We start from the raw sequence: 23,993 nt of genomic DNA, 5'->3' as shown, positions 1-23,993 counted from the left end.
GTCCACCACAAACTTATCCTGTGCTGTTCTCCACTTACAGAGCAGCAGAATCCAAGAAATGAATTGTTTCGAGGCACAATAGTGTGCCAAATGCACATTTTTATGTAGATGACCTCTGCTTTCCCCTTGTTTTGGGGGAGAAGAAAGAGCTTATTACAGGAGGGAAACTTTCTGTGCAGAGGCAGTATTTGTGAGCTTCAGCATCTCTGGTACAGAAGGGGGAAAAAAAAAACCATTGAATGTAATCTATTCATACTTGCTTCTCTTATTTAAGCTCCAACTTAGTGCACAGCAAAATCATTGGAAATAATCCCACTAATTTCAGTTGATATAGGACAGAGTCCTGGCTCAGAAGAATGGTGTGATCATATTGACATCACTGGACACTTTTAAGCAACACTGTAAAAGCAGTTTGTCCATGGAACTGCTTTCCCCATGCTCATAATGTGCTTTGTGGAGTAAAAACCCACACTGGGAAAACTCAGGGAAAGCTATAACTCAGGGAATTGCTTATGCATTATCCTATTGGGTCAAAAATTTTGTTTTTCAAGAGAACGTAAAAGGCATTGGGCTTAAAAAGCTTTTGGCTTATATAACAGATGCCAAAGGGCAGTCTATTCATTAGCCAAGACATAAAAGTAAAAAGGCTGCTCCAAGGTCTTGAGGCAGCACAGTTTCTTGAGCTGCGCTTCATAACAGCTGCCCTCCAAAGTCTGGTTAACGTCATCAGAAATGCTCTTTAACAGAGGACTAAGATGACACACTGTCACAGCATCCCCCCTTTGGACAGAAAAAGACATCCTCAGTTTCCAGAGCTCTCCTTTCCAGTCCTGAACTCTGACACACTGGGCTCATCCTTTACCTCAAGGTAATCACAGCAGGAAAGTTTGCTCTTTTCTTCTTTAATATAATTTTCTGCTCTCCTTAGTCCTTGATAAACAATGGATGCTCAGATATTTGTTATAACATGTACTGCTGGCCCTGCATAGTTCAGTCCTCTATGTGGAAGCTGCCTTAATCATTTGAGGACCAGGGATAGCCTTACAGAACATGCATGCATCAGTTTTACAGGACAACAAGTAGGGAACGAGTACAAGGGAGCAAAGGGAGTGAACATGTTCCTTCCTAAGACATGATTTTGCTAATTTGCCATAGAAATTATTAGTGCACACTGCAATTTTTCCCTTAAATGCCACTATAAAATTGTATAATTGGCTGAAGAAAAAAAAAAAAAATCTTTCTCGCTAAATCTGGTGTGCCCTTTTCCAATTTAGAAGTCCAACAGACCAGCCGGACACCTGCATTTATTTCTTGCTTACAGCCATGGAGGCACATCCCGTTCTAGCTTCTGGGATGCGGTACTCATGCTACCTTCTAACAGCCCTTTATATGTGATCTCTGCCTGTGAACCACTTCAGAGGAGCCATTGGCACACAGTTGTAGCTGTTCAGAGCAGTTACCATCACACGGTCACTCGTTTGTGTTTGTGATGTCTCTCAGCCAAGAGTGTCAGGTTGCAGGGGAAAGTACTGGCTGGGATGTCTACTGTAGATCAAGCTCTTGCCAAGGAAACCTGAATAAACCCTATAAAAATATTCTCTCCTTCCTATTTATCTTAGATTTTTGAAGTTATAACTATTTAATTTATCAAACCTGATTTATTGAAGTATTTACCTTGGATGCTGTTGTACTTGATGGTTTTGAGCAAAGAAATGACTAATTCATAATGACAGTTGGATGAAAAAAATCGCAGCACCAGGAATTAAACTAAACAAACTCTTGATTTATTTATATTTTTAGCTACAAGCAAAAGCTTGAAGTCAAGTAATAGAGTGCTAGATGCAATTTAAAAAAATGCAACACAGAAAGGAGCCGAAGCAAAAGAAAATTCCATAAATATAAGGAAAAACATACCCATCCAAACACTTCAGAGGAGAAAAGGGAGAGGAAATTGAAATGGCTGTTGAATAGCATTCATTTGATGACTCCTGAACATTTCTTTATAAAAAGAGCATGTGAGTGTGGGGCCATCTCAGTTCAAGCTGCCTTACTCCTTCCCCAACAGTGCCTCCTGCTAGAAGCATCCTGTCATGCAGCTAGCACCACTGCTGGCTTCACGCCTGCTGTTTTGGCTTAATGAAGCTCCTCACTACGAAGAGGAGCCTACAGGAAGGCCATGGAGTGTACACACCAAAGACGACATTTACAGGTATACAAAACCTATTCAATGGACCCCAGTATTCTTGAAGCCAATCTACATTCATTTTATCCGTTTGTATGTATGGCAAGTGGTTTAATTTGCAGAATTCTGCTGTTGCTCTAACAGTGAAACAGACGTTTCCCATATGAATAGGACCGAGACCACCATTTCACACACGTTGTCAGTTCATAATCATGCCTGTCACCTATGGGTGTATTAGACTAGAACGGTGGCCTAGGCTTTAAGGTCTTTAAAACTCAAGACGGCTAAGACCAAAAAATTACTATGGCCAAAACTTAGCCACCTGTTTGTACAGTAGCCTGTCATGAGTTGTGATATTATCTGGATACATACATCTATTGGGACAAGGAACTTTATCCTGCTTGTTTGAGCATAGGTGAGAAAAAGGGAAGAGTAAGTGGTATCACAACTCTCTCATTTGTTAAAAACAGATGTAGCTCAGGAAACAACAGCAATTATACAGCACATTATATAGCTTTGCCCTTCAACAAGAGACCAGAAAATGACATGTGGTGCTTGTTAATCCATTTCTGTGCAACACTGCACAGTTCATGACTTCAAGGAGCACTGAATTGGGAATTCAAAATTAGCTAGCTTAAAACTGTGAGTCTCACAAAACACTGTCAGAAAACTGTTCCTGCAAGATGGATATGTTGAGAGCAAGATACCCGGTTTGTGGCTATTTCCTGTCTTGTCTAAGATGACCTTTCAAAATAAAATCTCAGCTAACCAGATAATGGGAGGATTTGCTTAGGATGCAGAAGATGCAGATGTAGCTGCAGATGCAGAGTAGAACTGGGCCTTGAATGAAAATGTACATGAGCATCCTATCTGTAAGTCAATGAACTGAGCTAACTTGCTTTTCTCTCACCCGTTTATATTTAACTCTTAACTCTAAATTCTGCACAGATCATTATAAACTAATACTTTTTATCAATAAAGTTTCAAGTTCTAGTCCAAATATTCAGTTGGCACTCAGCCTGTGGTATTGATTTTACAAGGGTCAATGGTATTCCTATCATCTAAGCATACAGGACCTAAAATATCAGCAATCTTCAGAAAGGATAAAGCAGAGCCCATGGAATCTTGATACGTGGCACTGTGGCACAACAGCTCAGCTGCTGAGATGCCGTGCTGACATCTTCTACCTTACCGACCTGGTATGAGGTCTTCATGAGTCAATATGTCACAGGCTCCAATAAATGCCACACTATGGCAAGTAATCAACCTCTGCAATGCCTAGCCAGGTGGCGTGGGCAATTTACGCAGCCAGCAACTCCAAAGTAGAGCCCAAGACGATAGGAAAAGAAGATGTAACAGAAACTTGGATCTTGACATAGGCCAGGAAATGCGAGGCATTCCAGTAAGGAGCCCTGCCTAGACTTGCTGTGCAGGTCTACCTGCGCCTGGCCATACTTGTGGCTGAGCCTGACTCACCACCATGACTCCTTGGCCTCAGACCTGCTTCACCACTTCGCACTTGCCTGGCGAGCAGTGGACTGCTGCCGTCTGTTGGTGGTTACTGCCACCAGACCTGCTCTTCTCACTGTGAGACTGTGCCCATGTGGGTGCTGTCCCTCCCCTGCCTGCCTTGTTTCACCCTTGAGCTGGGCTCTGCTTGCCTGGCAGGGCAGCTTGCTCTTGCTGCTTCCTGGCATCCAGGATGAGGGGAGAAAGGGGCAGGGCGGATGGGGATAGGGACTGGGATGGGAGAGGAAGTCTGTTGCAGAAACCAGATAGCTCTTCAAGTCAATGAAATGCTGTATATCCCAAATAAGAAGAAAACCTAGAAAGTTGATATAAATATTCAAACAAGAAGAGGCCATCATTCAGTAACTAAAGCAAGAGCTGCAGAAGGAAAAGGCAGAGACTTTGACTTATTGGACTGTGGAGATGAGAGTAGGGCTATCTGCTGGGGAGGGAGCTGTGAGCCCTGCCCTCCCTGCACGGCGACAGAACGAGTCCTTCCACTGTGACTGGTATGGGGCAAGGTGTTATTTGATAGTGGAAATGCCTTGCCGTCTTTGGAAGGAGACATAAGTCTTTATGGAATAATTTATTAATGCCATTTAAGAAATTGAATTCCTGTTCCGTGAGAATTTTATTTATGCTAAATCAATACATGAAGTCAGAATTTCATTTTATTGCTGAATAGAAATTATATTAAGAAAGCAGCATAGAAAAAGGAAACACTTAATGATACTGAACTGTTCTAGTCTTGAAGTGGTTTCAATGACTTAATGATATACTAAAAATAATATATTTAAATATTTCAGAAAAGAGCAGGAGTAAATGGAAGTACAGTGCTAAACGTCAAACAAAATATTGTTATTCTCAAAATGATGTATTAACATTGGCAAAATAGGATGAAAATGATTCATTATTTCTTTCTTAAAAAAAAAAAAAAATTGACACTTCTTGCCAAATGCAGACATTTGGCAAGAACTCCATCTTCCAGTGATAACTTTCTATTGTCATTTTTTTACCATTTTTCTCTGCAATTGAAGAACGTGCACATTGACTTCTATTGCAACATCAGGAGAGCTGACAAATAATTTTTTAGTAGTCACTGATGTCAGCACCAATTTAGTCTGTGACAACGTGAGTGCTCTGTATGCATGCAGTCTCCTGTACCTCATCAGTAGTTTATTTTTTGCAAATTCATTTTTGAAAACCACTCTTATAAAGTCCATCAGCCACACAATCCAATATTGTCTCAGTGCTGCATTGCCCCACAAAAAAGTTAGCACAGGCCCACCACATCATCCCTGTTTCTCCTATTTCAGTTTTTTTAAGCTGAGCAGCTGCCAAGTCAACAACTCATCGATTTCTGGTTGGGAAGGTAATCTCACACGTAAGGCTATGAATGACGCACACACACACACTCACTCTGAACTAGTGCTTGGTCTTGGATAGACACAATCTCTGCAGTGCTGTATAAACAAATGTCATCTTCATTACCTCAGTTGGCTCCACGTTACTGAAATGGAGCGAGCTGAATGCATTGCAGGTGCGCTCTGAACAGAGCAAAAGGCATTTGAAGAGTTTCAGCACAGCCTGGCGGGTAAGCTCTGAAAATACACCAGGTTCACCCCAAGTACTCCATGGAGTATTGATGTGTGCGAGCTCTTGTCTCAGCTAACTGCCAGGCAAGGTCAGGCTATCATGAGGTTTCTCCATCTCCAAACCAAAAAAATTTGATACTGAGTGCTAAAATTGGCCCAAAGTAAATTCCTTTTTATTTTTTCCTCTGCATGTTAGACAGTCACACTTATGACTACATTATTACTGCCAGCCACGGTGGTGTGCAGCTGTGGGATTTGAGACAACCCAGCTGTAAATAGCTATATGCCCATTCCTCTAAAAAAGGTTTATTGTGTTAATTTCAAAAATTCCGTAACATTGTGCATTGCTGATGCTGACAATCCTGACTCTGAGGACATAACTATTTAATAAAACCCTGTTTTTCACTAAGGTTAGAACAATAAGACTAATATTTTACAATAACTTGCACTAAGTATCCTTCCTAAACAATTATTTGTTTAGAAAGGAGATCTTTTAGTACAAACTTGCTTAGTACTTTTGTCGTCATCTTTTCATTTGCATTGAAAAGGTTGACTTATCAAGCTTTTGTATAAAACTTTATTTCTACATTGCTGTACCTTTAAAATTATTGGATTCTGTTCTTCTGAAGATGACTTACGTTTTTCCCGAAGTAGAGCTGATGCATATAGAAATGTGCTGTACTCTGTAACTGAAACGTTCCTTTTTGTCTATTTTGGTTTTCCCTAGTCTAAAACACAGCGCGCTGGTTCTTGGCAAACAGTTGCTCTATGTATGGAAAAATAACTGTGGTACAGCTGCGTAGAGCCCTCGGGGAATTTCTGATATTCTTTTAGAGGCAATCTGGAGAACGTACAACGTCAAAGAAACTGGGCCTTTACAAGAGCAAGATGCCTTGTCGAAGAGATAAGCACTGCTACTGGAGAGTTTTTCAGAGGAAAGTTAAATAAAGGATATAATTTCCAGCTTAATGAGACACCTGTCTTGAGCCACTATTCTTACTTTCTTTGCCATCTCACACGAACAAACGGCTCGAAGTCTTTTACTTCCCTTTGTAGCTCCTAGCTTCAACGCTGCCATGTGCCACAGACTCGCTATCCGGCTCTGCTCGTGCCTCTCATACAAGATTTAACTGAGGTTTCCTGCTTTGCAGCAATGCAAAGCACCACTGCTCGCTTCACTCCTCTGGCAAATTTTGCCCCCCTCCAGGTGATGTCCTAAGGGTAGTAGTGAGAGGTGGTGCAGGGGCAGGTGGGGACCCTCCTGGCCTGGCCCAGCCCCTCGGGCCCCTGCATGCGGCCACCAGCTCCTTCCCAGTAGATCAGTTTGGAGCAAGGGGAAGAAAGTGCTCCCTTCCCCATCAGCCAGCTCACAAGTGGAGAGGGTGAGTTCATGGACACCGGCTGCGTGCGCGGGTGGGAAAAGGAGCAGGCACAAGCGTAACCCGCGAGAGCCCAAATGCAGCAGTGGAAGCTGGGGTGTGGGAAAGCAACAGGGCTTTTGTCATCTCCTGGAACGGCATCCCCGACTGCCACGGCTCAGCGCACTGGCCGTTTTTTGTGTTGTGCATCATTTACCTCAAGAATCACAATGTGGCTGATATTCATAATGTACAGTCTCTGAAAAAGATTTTAATATAACTGCCTTATTACAGAGCACAAGAAACATACAAAAATCTAAACAAAAGCAAGCACACAGTTCATTCCCCACTGCAGTTACCTGACCAAGCGGAATCTTGTGGAGACCCTGGCATCCTTCCTCTCCCCCCATCTGCCCACACTGGATTCCAGTAACATGGCACTGTCACTTCTCCACACCCACCTTTCTATCAGCCTCAACTCAGCAAGTTGTGGGACAAATCCAGTCCTTCGGTCACATAAGCCCTCGATCACCCTTGTTGGTTGCTCAAAGTCCTCTCCCAGCTGATGTGTTGCTTAGTTATTTTCTATCCTGGACTTCAGATTACAAAACACTTTCAAACAACAGCTCACTCCTAGCTTGAGGCAGTGGTTAGCGGTCTTTGTGCAGCTGAGCTCTACTTGAGAAAATAAACGTTTTGCATCTTACTCTGCATGTTTGTTTCTCAGCTTTTAGGCTATGCCAAGTCTCCAGCCTGCTACAATGTTGTTCTTGCCCTAACAAAGTCAGCATAGTTTCCTAGCAGAGCTTATTAGCTTGGGCTTCATGCCTCACCTGTAATATGCATCACTGTGGTCCTGGGAGACACAAAATTAAGCCTACAGGTGAATAAGCCAAGTGACTATGGAGCATCCAGCATAATGACCTCCTTCTACAAGCTCTGTGTCACCACCTCATGGATTTTTGAAATTCAAATGACAATAGAGAAGGCAAAAAACGTCCCTGGTACATACATAGAGAATTCGTAGAAGCAATCAGAACTTCTAAGCTGTGTTAAGACCAGGCTCCCTCAATTGTCACACTGGGATTTAATGAGATTTAATTGTACAAAGTGTTATTTATTTTGAAAATATTTAAAAGCCAAGGGCTCAATTTATCCCCTTGTGACTATAAGGAACTTACTTACTCCAAAAGTGGTTTACACTAGGCACGTGAGGGCAGTTTTAATGTAAGGCTCTGTTTCTCTGATTAGGCTAATAATGAAGACAGGCATGAGGCAAAATTTAACATAGTTCAGGACTTTTCTTTCAAAATGCACGCACAAATCAAGTGTTAACCTGGCATGCATTTTTTTACAAATGTGCAGTCAAAAGATCATGGAAATCATTCTAGAAAACAATTTAAGCAAAACAAAATCTTCCAGAATTTTTACAGGTCAGGTTCTGCAGGAGCTTAAAAAGCTGCAGAACCTTTTTTCAAGGAATTGAAGTGTATGAGCGCCCTCAGATTTACACAAAAATGAAAATTTGGGCCTAATTTTTGATTTGGGAAACATTTGCAGTTATTCCTAAAAGCGTGACTAGTCTCTGTCTCCACACTCTTACAATAGGTAGCTGCACTGACCTCTTTATTTTACCACCTGAACAAGCTAGAGAGGCTTCACAGTGGCCAAATCTTAGAAGAAGAAAAAGAAATTAATTGTTCTCTGTCATCCAATGAGCTGAGTTGATCTGCATCCAAGGCTCTTTATCCTTTTGATCTTCAAAGCGATGCGAAATTTGCAATTTTGACATGTTCCTTTAAAAACAGCCAACAGGCTTTGGACCTACAATTGTTTTAGATTATCTTCACATTTAGTCTGAGTTTTTTCTCCAAAGGTGACCCCCCTCAGCTGTGTTAGTTTATCACCTAGCACAACTTCAGCTGAAAAGGCAGTTCAGCTGAGAGTCAAGGGGAATCCCACTGCCTCTGTGACCCTTTGCTGCAACTTATTCAAGCAAGACTGCCAGGAAGCGCTTGCCTGAGCTGATAATTGTGAATTAAATATTTGATCTAGAGTAACAGAAAAATTAAATTAATGTTTTAACCAAGTGTGACTGTACATGTTGTTTACACGGCTCTCTAAGTATTTTCAATTATGTTTTGTAAAGAGAGATTAGGAATTTGCAGTGATACACTAGGACCACTGAATCTGTTAAGTGACTGCTCCTTTAATGACTTCAAGCAAAAGAAAAATGAAGTTTCCTTCCTTTGTAATGAGAGAATCATGACACTTACCTGGGATCAGACACAGTTTTATAAGATTTAAATGGTGTGTTTTCCTACTGAAATTTGTAAATTTTATCCATGTATGGGATAGCACAAGATTTTGCTCATTTAGAAGAAAATGATCAGTTTGCAGAGTCCAATAGAACAAAATAATTTCCACCTTGTCAACTATTAATTATCTTTTTTATTTGTCCTAAAACCGGTAGCCTAAAATCCAGCAAAAAACAGTAAAAATATCACATCTGTAACATACAAAACCTCGTAATGAAAAAAAAAAATCCTCTACAATTAAAATCTACAAGGTTTGGAGGAAAAGCATCTAAGTATTTTCCAATTCTGAAAACTAGTCAGATGCATTCATGGAAGCAGTCACTTTAAATAACAGTAAGCATAAGAAATAGATGTGCAAGCGCGCAGTATTTTAAGCTCTAAGAGTAAACAGAATGTGTTTTCTATCAGAATCGTTGCAATCATTCAAATGCCAAGCTCCATACTCTTCTTTGAGTCTAACATTGAAATCTCAGATTAATATATGTGGAGCAACAAGGACACCTTGAGGCAAGTTAGAAAAATGCAAAAATTTCTATTCCACATTGATATGGGAGGACTTACAGATTCTCCGTAAGTCTGAATTCCTTGGAATTGCCACATGATGCAAATGATAAGCTCTTAAAACTGTTTGGCAAAGTCCCACAAGTTCCACAGAGTATTGTTAAAGCAGTGCTTGGTCAGCACTCCTGAAATGCTGGAAAATATTCTTACCAATTAGGTTAAGTTACTTGCTAGTAGGATTGAAGACAGACCTGTTTTTGCAACACACTAATCTTGTTGTTCTGAGGTGCTTTTCTCCTTGTTACAGAAGTCAAAAAATTTTGTTCCCACAGCTCAGCATAGTATTATGCTGCACAAATTTTTAAAAGTATAAAAATAGTGAAAAGGTTTCTGAAGAAGTACGGAATGTAAATCTACACAAAGATTAAACTTTCACAGTTCTTTGTCACTCTCTGTGAGCTTCAAGTATTCCTTTAAATTTGTACCTTTGAAAAACCAATATAACAGTAAATGTTTTCCAAAAAAAAGTGGGAAGAGGAAGAAATCTTATACTTCTTATTTTGTTTAGAAGTTTTTGCATATGAAAAAGCACTTTTTTTTAGTATAGCCTCTAAGTTAGAACTGGAGTTGTGGGGCCATTTGTAGAGCTTTCTGTTCCCTTAGTGCTATCTGCAGCCTTAGAACCATCACATACATCAGAAAACTCATTTTCCTCTGGCGTTGTTGGGGTAAGATCAATAGTGATCAAATCAGTCTCCTGATCTGTTTTTTCTACTTCACTGCAAAATTCAACTTTATCTTCCTGCTGGCTGTTCTTCTTTATCTGTCCATTCTGTGCAGGGTAGGTACTAGCAATGGTGTCATACAGAAATTGGTAATGTTCCTTAAATATAAAGAGAAGAAGTTAGTATGAATGGAATGCTCAGAGCCCAACAATAAACCCATATTTTCTCTGTTTTCTTAAATTTTAGAAATGTAACATGTAGTTGAACACGCAAGACTGCATATGAAGCAGATTCTACAGTTTTTGGCATACAGAGTATAGCTTCTATGGTTTATTCTGTTTTCATGTTTATGTAATGTCTCTGTAACTGCCTGCATCAGACGTTCCAAGTTGAGTCACTCAGTACCCTCTTGGCTCACAAAATCCCAAAAATATGTTTTTAGAGTACCTAAGTTGTAAACAACACGGATTTTAAGGAGTCTAGGAAAGTTATCTAATAACCTGCCCCATATCAATGACACCTAGGTCTGGTTTGTTAGTAAATGCACAGTGTATGCCACGAAGACACAATTCCTCTGGAATGATTTAAACAAAACAAGTCGATGGCTGCTAGCCTGTGAAATGGAGTTAGCCTCCCAACTCTGCAGAAGTTAAGGGACACTGTGCATGTACATCCTCGAAGCAACTGCAGAAACATCAATTTATGCAATTTGTAATTTTATAATATGCACCCTTCCACAAAGGTGTTACAGAATTGCAGCTCTGGACATCTCACAGACTCCTTCATTCTTATCAGTAACGGCCAATTCCCGAGTAGTGGTGAGTGGCTGTGAATGTCCTGATTAGAATTAGTGCTCCCTATGCAGAAATGATGCATAAGGTTACGAGGGTATTCATGACCCTGATAAGTACTCTCATAATTTTTTCTGGTAATTCATAAGATTTACTTACAAAGGTGGAGACCACTCCCAGCCTGGTGCGACGAAGACCTTTTACTACTTGGAAAACATCTATTACTTCTTCTATTTCTGCACTTTCCAAGAGGGTCATTAAAGCACAAAATACACCAGTCTGCTGTGATCCGTCACTAGAAGATGATGTAAAATATACATGTAAATTTAAAATGTAAAATCAGCAAGTCCTCTGACTAAATATTAGATTTATTTCAAAGACTACAGAATGAATTACATTTCCGAAACATCTTCTACTGGACTGAAATTGTTACAATTAAGAATATCTGTAGGACACACACAAGACAGTTTATCTAGAGGCTACCTGGATCTCATGTGGCCCCTTAAGGGGTACAAGACAAATTAGAAGCTTCAGACTTACAGTCTCAACAACTGTTAGCAGTATTACCAGTATTACCCTCTGTTTTAGATGGTGTGCAAGGCTATTCCTGGAAACGGTCCTAAAAAATGGGCTTATGTACTGGAGTGAAAGATGAACCTAAAAGCTCTGCTTGATCCTCATCAGTAGTATGCTGCAAGAGCACTCTGACCTAGCATTTCACCTCAAAATATGTATACCAGCCAAGAGCAGCTAGCTCTAACCACCTACTCCATGCCCATGCTTTTGCCGAAGTGTGCTCACTTTTCAGCACTACAATCAAAAAGGTCAAGCCTGAGCAATTCAATGAATCTTCTAGGGAGAGCTGAGTCTCCAGACACAGGGAAAGGCTTGTGGGAAAAGGTAGGCATCCCAAAATTGTGGTTCCTACGTATATCCAGAACTTAGAACTAGGTTAAGCTATATGCTGAATTCAGACCCACCGGCAGTGGACGACGAGCGGGACACTGCGATTACTCCTGTTGTCCTCAGTGACTGGTCTGGCTGGGACTTTTTGTTTAAGCTTGAGAATCATGCTGACTAAATCTTTGGGGTTTTCCGGAACATCCAAGCCACTCCACTTGTGATACTGATACTGATACACCTTCTGTGTTTCTTTCGTCTGAAAAACAGCAGTGGAGACGGAGTCAATGTTCAGGTTAAAATAAAGATTCGCATAGTACGCGTATTGCAGCTGATTTACAAAAGAAAAATTATATTCCTGAGGAACTGCATGGTGATGTGAGTTCTACCTCATGAATATGAGGTAGGTAGATATCCAAGCTTTGCTCAAAGTACAAAAGACAGCCGACCTCCTAAGACTCCACTACCACCATCTCAGCAATTCACTAAATGGGAAATTTGAGCTATTTTATAGCATTTATCATGATTGGCTGCTGGTCTGGAAGAGAAAAATATTTCCATTTCTTAGAGCAGTAGGTAAGTGCAGTGGGAACTGTCCCTTCTCTTTCTTTAGGCTAAGTTTATAACAGGGAAACAAATTTAAAACTTCCTTTGGGAATTTGCAAAGAAACTTTTACCTTCAGATGTGTAACGTCAAATGCACGTATGGTATAGCTAGGGCAACAGTTAACATCTGTCATTTGAACCTCTATGCCATCATATGTTTGTTTCCCTTCTCCCCAGTACTGTGCACAGAGTTCCTAAAATGGACAAAAGTACAAGTCAGTGCTTACCATTCAAACCTCCTTTCATTTTATCTTCCACGTGCAGTTACATAATGTATTAACTTTAAAGTAGTAGCAGTGTCATTGCATTTTAAAACATAGCATCATACACTCTTCCCCTCAAAAATTCATCAGAAAGTAAATTAAGAAGGTAAATAATAGAACAAATTACACTGGAAATCCAAATTCCTCATCCTATGAAACACGCTTAACTGGAGAAAGGGAATGAGAGAGTGCCGTGCAGTGTTTTCTTTGCATATAGAGGACCCTTAATATGTCAGTGTGAAGACGATGCCCTCACCTGATCTCCTTCTTTCAGTTCTGTCAGCATAACAATGACTTTGACTTTTCTTTGGAAGACCATTTGCCAGAAGTCAGAAATAGTTTCCTGCAGTGGTCCTTGGGTTGCAATCATGGCTTTCGGACCCCAGTAACCCTATAAAGGAAAGTTTTCATATTTTTTTCTTAAATTCATTTGAAATGTGATTGTCAAGCAACAGAACTCATTGTCATTTAAAGAATACCCAGTGAAATAAACTAATGAACCCTTTTGTTTATAGGGAAAATATGCCTGTCACAGTGGGCAATGGTCTTACAGTAATTCTACAAGCCAAATGACATTAAACTCAATCCTCCTAACAACAGTGTCACTTCTAAATTGACAACAAGGTATACTCACGCTGCAGCAGGTGAGAACTCACCCTGCCACTTTCTGCAAAGCATATTTTTAAGGGCTAAAACCACACAGCTGTTTAATTTGACCACTAAGAAATTGAGTTTATACCACACAAAGTTGGTGCACCAGTCAGTTCACACTGAGCTACCCAAAAGTAAAAATACATTTCCTCTGAATAGATATCCTAACTGTGCAGCATTTTAAAGGATTCAGATAAATCAAATTTAGTTAGTAATTCCGTCAAAATCAGTTCCTTCACCAGTGACTGATAAATGCTCTCCTTCTTTTGGAGGTATATATGATACCAAAAAACTGATGGCCCCAGTTTTCACTAGTACGGTTTTGTATATATGCATAACTATACTCACATTTCACTAACAGGGAAAATATTAGTATGGATCAACTTGTACATAGGCAGATGCCCACTAAGAGAAATACATTTTATCATGAGGCCAGTCTGAAAGCTAGTGGTTTTAAACATAACACACACACACGCACGCGCGCACACAAAAAAAAAGTGTTTCTATGTTTAGTCTCACTATTTGAGATTGCACAGTCTAAGACCAAGTAAGGGGAAAAGATTCATCTTATTAACTGCAGCAAAATGTAGAAGATTTTGATGATTTAAACTATAAATGGATTTGCCAATTGACTCTCAGATCTTTCTCCCTTATTCAGGTAAATCCTAGTCTATTTGTGAAGCCAATAAGAGCTCAAGCTAGAATGTAGCTTTAGCTGAAAGCTTGTGAAATTCTTATAGTGGATCCTCTAAATACATACAGTTATGAAGGAAGCATTGATGTATCTGCTTGATTCCTCACGGTCACTGTCCTCATCTGAGGAATCATCTGAATCACGTTCACCCTCCTTACTGCATTCTTCTTCGTGCCTGATTGGCACTCGGTTAAAGTCATCTGCATGAGACAAAGTGTCACTGTCACACCACACTGTTGCTCAGGTATAGCATTAGAGGGGGGCTGTCCCCACATGTGCAGGGTGGAAAATAGGTAGAAAAAGGCCAGTCCTTTCACAACAGGCTGCAGAACAAAGGCAACTTTATTTGAAATAAACGCTCCCAATAATTTGCATTTTTAAAAACTCATCTCTTGCTTTTTAAAACACTATAAGAAGTTTCTAATTTTACAGTGTTGAAAAAATTAATCAAATACATCTCAGTAAGATAATTTACTGCCCTCATTTTTTTCAAAATTTAGTAGGTTTTCTTACAGAAGATAACAGATAAAATAAGGGAAGGTTCTTGGAAAATACTTACATGGAATTATGCTGGCGTTCCTATTTTTGCTTTTATTTTCCTCACGATTCCCAGTGTTCTGTGTCCGCCACCCCTTATAGGAGGGTAATCTCTAAAGAAAGAGGATGTTTGGTATTATGTTTGACTGAAATGGTTCCTGGGGTCATTGTCCCCTCTGGACACCCACACCCAGTCTTCATCTCCCAGTGTCTCACTTCCTACTTTAATTCTTTAAACTTTGGTCACATCTGGACTATAGTTTAAAAATGCCTGCTATACCATGTACAATGGCACAGGAAATCATGCACATAGACACAAGTAATCGTTCTATGCTCCCCACCTTTGTTAAAAATATTAGTATCAAAAGCTGGATTAAAATTTCATTAATTTACAGCTTTTTTCATGAAGGTAAAGAAACCAGTTTTGTGCTGGAGAAATAAAATATCACAGAAGTGATCTACTAGGTGTGGTATCTCTATCTCATGACTGTTGTGCAAGGCACTTACTAATGCGAGTGGGAGGTAAGAGCCCTAGAATGCAATGCTTATTTACCTGAAACTCTGCCTCCAGCAGAGAAGGATCACTCGGAGGATCTTTTCTTTTCAGATTGTTAAGATAGGAATGCAGTTCTGAGAGACTGACCTCTGTTTCTCCATACTGATTGTATTCCACTAGCGCTTGATGGATAAGGATGTACTGCGACTGGTGTTTCCCATTTGAAGGGTTTAAAAATGAAGTTATTAAAGAGTAAAAAAAAAAACAGACACTTTTTAAAACCATAAGAAACTATTACTCCCATGATGAATAATATTAAGCATTAACATTAAATAGGCATTAAATACAAGTATTAAAAATCAGAGTGGCTTCCAAATTAGACATTTTGGAGCACATTTAGTGTGTTGGATGAGAAGTGTTCTGCAAATAAATGTAATGTCATTCAAGAAAAATGCAACTGAGATTTGAAAGATCTGCAGAACGCTTAGGTAAGTTAAAAACATGTATTGCATCAGTCTGTAACTTTTGTTGTACTCTCAACTCAACCAAAAATCCCACCTAGACAGACAGTTTCTAGAAAATTATGTTTGACTACGCAAGCTCAATTTTGCATTTGTGTATTGTATGCCAAAAGCTGGATTATCAAATCTAAAATGTTCTTGGCTTCTTTTTTTTATAAGCCTAAACTTAAAAAGTTGAAGTTTCTAAAACTGAAAAACTGTGTTCTAAGTTTTTCTCTCTCTAAATATTTTTCAGAGCTATATTTTCTATGAACAACTTCAGCTGAACTGTAGCAGTACCCAAGACTGAGCAGTGCACTTCGGAGAAATACTGATGAAGCCCTGGCAAAGGAGAGTTCTAAGTGACAGGAGTCTTAGCAAGATACCTCTACTTGAACCATGAGGCACCGCTGCCGACGCAGCTTCACAACATAGCCATAAACATCCACTCTGCCTTCTGCATCCAGCCCCTCCAGCATGGCATCAATTCCTATATATGTCCCAGTGCGCCCAACACCGGCACTGCAAAGCACAAAGGGATTTGGTTATCAAGAGGGAATGGCATCTCCCAGTCCCACTCTAAGAGGGGAGCAGTCAGTGACAGAGCAATAGTGAAAAGGTGTAACAAAGGGATACGAAGCAATTGAAAAAAGTTCTTGCTGTAAATTAATTGGCAACACAAACAATGATGAGTTTGTATTTTAAATATCTCTTAATGAAAGTAAGGCCAAAATTGCCAAACGTGGTGCTTATAGCCAAAGTAGCCCAACATTTATCTGGCTGCTTTCCAAGAGTCCAAAAGTGTATGTATCCTCACATTTTAGCAACCTGAATATCCTTCAGAAAACAGGCCTTTTTATGCATCTTTGGCTGCTTCACTCTCAAGTAATCAAGTCACAAAACTTGGGATCAGCCAGATACCTTTGCCAGCTCCCTTTTCTGAATAGCTTCACTTCATGTTCATTTAACATTAATATAATTTTTAAAAAATAATATATATTTACCTGCAATGAACCACTATTGGGCCACTAAAAAAGTTGCTGAGAGCATTAACTCTGCGTCGGAGTTTGAGAAGGAGATGCGGATCCTCAGGGACTCCATGGTCTGGCCAGCTTGTGAACTGAATATGAGTGACATCTCTTCCAGCTGTCCGTTCTTTTCCCTAGACAAAGTGAAGTGTGGGGTTTTTTAATATATATATACACACACACACAAACAAAGCCAAAATCAAGTGCAGATATACAAAGCAAAAGAAAAATAAGGGCAATGGTAATCAAATATTGAAACACAAATTTCAAGAGTGCTGTAATGTTGTAATCCAAATGGTCTCTCAGGTTATGACATTTTTCATATTCAATTTTAATTAAAAAATATCCATGAATCAGGAATACGCAATGACTCCAACAGAGGAAAAGCAGGAGGATCAGTGTTGGTAAAAATACTTTTTTCTCAGGTTAGCCTATGATCCAGAGTCTGTCTCCCCACTCTATTCATAAACAACTTGGCCAGGGTATAGCTCTGCTTACTTCAAGGGGTACAGGTTGGTAATTCTCTTATATCTCCTAGGATTAGCCTGCTAAGGGTACAAAAAAAAGAAATTTAAACTGTAACTCACTCAGACTTCTACCATTTAGAAGTAGATGCAAGAAAACCTATGATTTTCAATGAGACTGACTTTCTTAAGTCATTTCATTAAAGATTAAAGCATGTCAACTTTTGAGTCCTACTTTCATATGGTGCTGCTAGATTAAAAGAGCGGACACACATTTTGATAACCATGATTATAAAAAAAAAAAAAAAAGAGAAAGACATCTCAGTGAAATTCTTTTATGGGCCAAGATTTAGCATGCCTATATGGGTTTTCTCCAGTAATTAACCCCCAAATTCTTACTCAAACTTGAATTATCCAGTTGTGGCACAGTTATTCATGCAGTTATTTGCCATTGTTTCGGTAATTATACATCACTATTCCACCAGAACTGCAGAAGTCTCCACTTTCTTACCAGGGACCACTCTTAAATTTCACAACCCATATCACTTTTATCTGTATTAATATGATGTCAGCTGAACAGAGAGCAGACAGCTCTAAAAATATCAGTCCTCAGCCTACAGCAATCTCTCATTTCTAATGTCAGACTGTTCTAGTCACAGAGAAACGTCTTTGTTAATAGTTAATTCTTAACATCCTGATATTCTCACTGTCTTCACACTAAGTTACAACTTTCTTCTAATCAGACCACTTCCTGAGTCAATTTTAATGCAACATGAGACAGCAGAATAGGAATTTCCAGCTGTAATCATGGATCAAGATGGGTGGAGTCTGTTGCTTGACTATTTTGCTGAAGATCTGTCAGCAGATTTACTCTTTGAGTCTTAATGCTTTAAGCTATGACTTACATGCCATTTATCCTCACTGAAATATTTTCACAAGGGGCCCGAGAAAAGCATTCAGCGTTAGATAGCAAATTTTGTTCTCAGTTACACACAGAGCAACTAATGTGATTTCACATGTATAAAAGACAGCAATTAACCAGCCTTAATGATTCTACACGTAGTCAAATGGTAATTTGAAAACACTTATGTTTATAAATCCACTTGAGATTACCAGAATTTGTAATTGTCCCACTGTACAATTATCACGAGGGTAGATAATGGTGCTCTGTGAATCACATTGATTTTACTTGCAGAAGGTTATGCTGAGAGACACATTAACCAGTAAAATTTCTGTGTTAAAGAACAAGCTAAATATTTGAGGAAATCAGTGTGTTAAGTTTTCTGTACTTAACAGTATATTAACAGTTTCCTTTAAATGTAGATTGCAGAGTACTAAGCAAAATAAATTTTTATGTTGGGAAATGTATGTCTAACTCATATTTCTTGTAAGGAATGACACCTACATCTAAGAAGTTTTGTCTTTAACTGTATGTTGCTTAGGGAAAAACAGCAGAGCATCTTCCATTGATAGCTGACTTCTCCTCTTAAAAGCATCTCTCATCCATACCTACAGACTCCAAATAGACACTCCAATTCCATCAGTCTTACACTTTTGAATCAACTTACGTTTGTGATGTGTAGTTTCTGAATGACATAGTCTGGACACGTTTTACTTTCATTTATCTTCACAATGATGTCCCCATATGTTGCAGAGCCATTCTCCATTGATGGCCAGTACTGGGCACATTTGTTCTACAAAGATATGAAGTTAGGTGAGCAGCACAACAGCAAAGTGGCAGAGAACTGAGAGCTAGAAGAAAGTCTCATTTAAAATACATGGCAACTCAGTATAGATTTTCCCAACTTGTCACAGGTCTTGTCCTCTCCTGAAAAGGCTGCCACTGCTTAGGATGTCAGTCTTAAATAATTCCAAATATCCAACAATTCAGGTCTCTGACCTGAAGTCTATGCCCATGGAATTTAACTTGGAACACAAAGTGGGGAAAAAAATCCTGTACAGTAGTTGAAAAAGTGAACAACTACTGTTGCTGTTGCCTGAAGGCGGTAGAAAAGTTTGCAGCTACTTCTATGGTTTCTTTTTCAGTCTTCAGTGAGGGGTGTTGCTCCTGCCTGCCTATAACATCAACTTGAGGATGCTGTAGATCTGCATGCTGCCAACCTTTTCGTCTTCAAATGCAATTAAAACAGCAGTTCCCCTTCTTCCTGCTGTTGATGGAATAAGAAACAAAAGCAAGCCAGAACCACCCAACCTTCCAGTTAAAGGAAGGGCAAAGACGACAGATAAAAAAATATTCTGTCCAGGATTTACTGAGGGCATTGCCAGGATATCAGAAGATAATAGACAGGAGAAAAATACAAGCTATACCTTTTATGACAGGTCTGTGAGGAGCTAGAGTTCTACCTTGAGCCCTTTTCTGGATTTATTAGCTGTAATTTGGAAGCGCACCCTCTGCTACTTACAGCTATGACTAAAGTGACATTTTCTGATAAGACTGGTAATTCCATAAGGCAACACTGTTTTGGCATGCTTTCCAACATAGGTTCTGCCACAATGAGAAAACAGCAAACAATGAAAACAAAGTACTAAGAAGAAAATATAATTCACCACAGCAGAGCAACCCTTTCTGTTTTCAGACAGAAGAAAGATGGAAAGATGGATGGATGGATGGATGGATATTTCTCACCCTTTTTCCTTCCTCACAGCGAGTCACCATGACAATAATTGTTGCCTTCTGTTCCCAGATCATTCTCCAGAAATCATCCGTGGTTTCATCCTTGGGACCTAGCAGGAGATATTTTAAAGGAGTTTTTCAAAGAGTGCACCTACATAAAAAAACACTTGCCTTCTTGACATGCTTAGCCATGCAGTCTGAAAAGCTAACCAGAGATCACGCAAATAACAGCCACACACTTGATTTCATTATGACTGCTGCCATTAGGCTACAACATTTTAAAAGTCTCATATATATCTTTAGTGCACAACTGTGAAATCTGAAAACTTTTGGTGTAAAATTATACATCATGAGAAATCTGCCTTTGAAGTATGTAGTGGTTTAGCCCCAGCCAGCAGCTGAGCACCACGCAGCTGCTCACTCACTCCCCCTGCCCCAGTGGGATGGGGGAGAGAATTGGAGGAATAAGAGTGAGAAACGCTCCTGGGGTGAGATAAGAACACTTTAATAATTGAAATAAAAAAAAATAAAATAAAACAATATAATAATAATAGTAATAACAATATACCAAGCAAGTGATGCACAATGCAATTGCTCACCACCCGCTGACCGATACCCAGACAGTTCCCGAGCAGCGATCGCTGCTCCCCAGGCAACTCCCCCCAGCTTATATACTGAGCATGACGTCATATGGTATGGAATAGCCCTTTGGTCAGTTTGGATCAACTATTCTGGCTGTGCCCCCTCCCAGTTTCTTGTGCACCTGGCAGAGCATGGGAAGCTGAAGTGTCTTTGACTAGCATAAGGAGTACTCAGCAACAACTGAAACACCAGTGTGTTATCAGCATTCTTCTCATCCTAAATCCAAACCACAGCACTATGCCAGCTACTAGGAAGAAAATTAACTCTATCCCAGCCAAAACCAGGACAAAGTACCATTTATTCAACTTCACAAAATTCCCTAAGCAAAAACGCGTTGGCAACTTTTTCATATTAAATTTGAAAATGTCAGATTTTCAATTTTTCTTTAAATTTAGTAATACTTTTTTACTACTCTCTATCAAAAAATGGGTGAATAAAGAAAGCATATTCTTTTAAAGGTTAAAAATTACCTTGTGCAGCAATGTATTTTCTCGGTTCTTTGAAGCCCTAGAAAAAGTACAATGTTATCAACTTTTAGAAAGGAAGCATGAACAATTTAAAAGATTTGCAACTTTAAAAATAAATTCAGTATGCAACAGTCCAATAATACCTAATACATTACAAAAATGGAAAGAAGTCAAATGGAAATCCTCAAAGGTGTTTGATGCATGAAATGTACAGACTACAGGATTTCTTCAATAGTGCCTAAGACTTTTTTTAAGTAGAAGTCACTCACATCAATATAACTTGCATTGATATAGTCTGATCCTGGGTCTCCTGGGATCTCTGAGAGCTCAACACGGTTATGATCATCTGTTTAAATGATTTAAAACAAAATAATTCTATTATCTCAAGGCACTGAGAAACCAAATATTTATATAACATGTAAAAATGTAACAAATACTCACATGGAAGGATATCAATGTAACGGTTTTTGTTCTGATTATGGCTTTTTTTGGCCTCCTTTATTGAAAATTTAGTGAAAACTCTAGGAATACTCTGTAAAATACAATGTTTCTTTTATTAGGTAAGCATATGTTTAAAATAGCTTCTATTTTCAGTCAAATGCATATGGAAGAAATTTGGTACTACTGAGTCTGGAAGATAACATTCTGTTTCATATGATACTACTTCATATATTTCTTACATCTAAAATAAACAAATTTCTTTTCCCTTAATATAAATAACATATATCACCACAATTTTATATTATTTATATCCCCATGGCTATGCAGTAAGAGAGAGTATTAAAAATAAGCATTAAAAGGTACTTCAGAATGAGAAGTATTTAGACTGTGTATTTTACACTTTTTCTGAAAAACACCTTCAGGGGAAAAAAAAGTACCACCACCTTATACTGAGGAGAGCTTGGTAGCAAAATTAACTGAAGCCTATTTGACCTTAGATAAGAATTCACTCATTTTTCTAGGTTCTTACTTTTTTATTTATTTATAACCAGTGCATATACTTCAAACATGCTCTTGAACAGAATTCTTCCAACTACCTTGCTACAAATCTGTGGTATATTTTGAGCCAATGACAAACCTGAAATTCATCCAAGAAAAGTCTTCCCTCATCAGCAATCTTCCTCTTGTACATGTCCAGCAATTGCTCTGAAGGTATTGGCTCTATGTTCAGAAGTTGCCTGTCATCATCTTTAACTGTGTAAATACGTTGAACATTTATCGTTACTGACTTTGAAAATGTAAATTACATTTCAGTAAACATGAGTCTCGATTTCTCAGATGAATTAACAAAAGGACAAACCTCTTTATTTTAAGTAAGCATGTTTATGTTTCAAAAAAATTGTGTTGCTTGAGCTAGCTGTAAGCAAACAGGCCCTGGGAACAGCAAAACTTGTTCAGCTCTGCTGCCTGACTGGAGACACCTCAGGAGGAGGCCACGTACAGCCACAATGCATTAACAGCGCTTTTATGCAAAGTGGTGATTGTCACATCCAGGTCACAGCAACCGCCCCAACACCCACAATAGTTACATGGCCTTGCTCTCTACTTCAATTCTGACCATTTATCATCAGTGGCAAAATGAATTACTGTGCAAACAACCTACATATGTAACAATATGTATTGCCTACTTTTCCAAATTTTCTCCAGCTTACTCTCTGAATTGCAGTAATTTGTAATACCATCTTTAATGATAATGATTGAACACATTTTAACATGTCTAACTAGACATTTATTCATTTTTCATTAACATTGAAAAGATTTTTTTTTTTTAACAACCATGTGTCTAAGCAAATGGATTTGAATATAAACAAATGTGAAGTATTACTTCACATTTAATGTAGTTAATTTCTGTGGGCTTGAATGTCATCAATTTTTTTTTTCCTTGCAGCTTCCTGGTATTGACTGATTCTGTCTTTCCTGACAGGCTTTGAAATCTTGTGCAAAAAGTTGCACCTAGTGTTCAGTTTCAGTCTTTGGGATTTGAAAGGCTTCAAAAATTTGCAGGAAAGAATGACTGGCTTATGTTTAAATTCATGCTTTGAAAAAGGTGCACAGGAAAGGGAAATTCTGGTTGAAGCTGTATTTGATTCTGGACTTACTCTCAGGGTTAAACATTTCCAACCATTGTCTGGGATAATAAAATTGGGGTTTTAATTAAATAATAAATAAGGGTTTTTCAAACACTGATAAACTTTCAGTTCATTTAAGTGTAAATAATTCTGCTATGCATTTACTGAAGTATTTTTTTTTCTCCAAATGAGGTGTATCATGTTGGTATCTGTAATCTATGCATACAACTTAGAATGTAAACAATCCAAAGGTGGCAGCAAGACATGTGACTAATTTTATTTCCACTTGCTAAATATGTAAACATACTCACCTGCAACAAGGTTCACACCTTCAGAAGAATTGCTGTAAGAAGCAAAAGCATCTGTAAAAGCTTTGACTACTAAGACATATATATGATAATCACTTAAATAAAAGCAGTTTTATATGTGATTGCCAAGAGTGTTCATAACCCACCGACCGCATTACAAGCTCTCTGTGAAACAAGAGTGCTACAACTACGACTTACAGGCTCTATGCAGAGGTGGTTGGGATCCTTGTCTTCCTACTCTGAGCACTATTGGGTGGGAGAAACAAGGGAACCACATCGAACAGCTTTACTGCTTGCATAATTTTGTCCATATCACCTGCAGCACACATGTCTTTAACTTCCTCACTGAGTGACTGCTCACACCACCTTTGTTTCTCTTGCTAAATAAGTGACAAAAAACTAACACATACATAAAATATAATCAAATTAAATTTAAATGCCAAGTGGCCAAGAACAAGCCAGACTCTCTGGAGCTGTACAAGCAAGAATTAGTTTTGCTTCCCTAAGCATAAAAGTTTGCATCTAATCAAGAGCAGCTCCCTGTCCCAGTAAGGGGAAGAGCAGAGGGGGGAAAGGGGCTGGAAGAGATGAGTCCCCAAGGTCTGCTATTGCCAGAGGGCTGAGAGGTTTACAAAGAAATTGCCCTAACTCCTCCGTCTCTACCGGCAGCAAATGCCCCCTCACGCATTGCACCACCTCCCTTCACAGCAACAGCAGCAGTCAGCCTGTCTTTCCAGGGCTCTGGAACAGTTGT

At 39.0% G+C, this 23,993-nt stretch overlaps 1 protein-coding gene across 1 annotated transcript in view; it reads right to left on the bottom strand.

Moving 5' to 3' along the window:
- Nucleotides 1-9,020: 9,020 nt before the first annotated feature.
- Nucleotides 9,021-23,993, bottom strand: part of PTPRC (protein tyrosine phosphatase receptor type C) — a 68,907-nt gene continuing 53,934 nt past the window's right edge. The window contains exons 17-33 of the mRNA XM_075710685.1: nt 23,243-23,274; nt 21,941-22,056; nt 21,304-21,394; nt 21,132-21,208; nt 20,866-20,902; nt 19,766-19,863; nt 18,687-18,812; nt 16,631-16,788; nt 16,013-16,148; nt 15,184-15,333; nt 14,653-14,743; nt 14,160-14,293; nt 13,005-13,139; nt 12,557-12,679; nt 11,960-12,138; nt 11,139-11,274; nt 9,021-10,346 (exon numbers count right to left, since the gene is read on the bottom strand). Of these exons, the coding sequence (XP_075566800.1) occupies nt 10,074-10,346; nt 11,139-11,274; nt 11,960-12,138; nt 12,557-12,679; nt 13,005-13,139; nt 14,160-14,293; nt 14,653-14,743; nt 15,184-15,333; nt 16,013-16,148; nt 16,631-16,788; nt 18,687-18,812; nt 19,766-19,863; nt 20,866-20,902; nt 21,132-21,208; nt 21,304-21,394; nt 21,941-22,056; nt 23,243-23,274 (2,092 nt within the window). The 3' untranslated portion in view covers nt 9,021-10,073. The remainder of the gene's footprint in view (nt 10,347-11,138; nt 11,275-11,959; nt 12,139-12,556; nt 12,680-13,004; nt 13,140-14,159; nt 14,294-14,652; nt 14,744-15,183; nt 15,334-16,012; nt 16,149-16,630; nt 16,789-18,686; nt 18,813-19,765; nt 19,864-20,865; nt 20,903-21,131; nt 21,209-21,303; nt 21,395-21,940; nt 22,057-23,242; nt 23,275-23,993) is intronic.

Source organism: Pelecanus crispus, chromosome 5 (assembly GCF_030463565.1).
Source record: "Pelecanus crispus isolate bPelCri1 chromosome 5, bPelCri1.pri, whole genome shotgun sequence".
Classification (NCBI taxonomy): Eukaryota; Metazoa; Chordata; class Aves; order Pelecaniformes; family Pelecanidae; genus Pelecanus; species Pelecanus crispus.
Note: the sequence above shows the minus strand (reverse complement) of the source record. Positions and strands in the feature narration are given on the sequence as shown.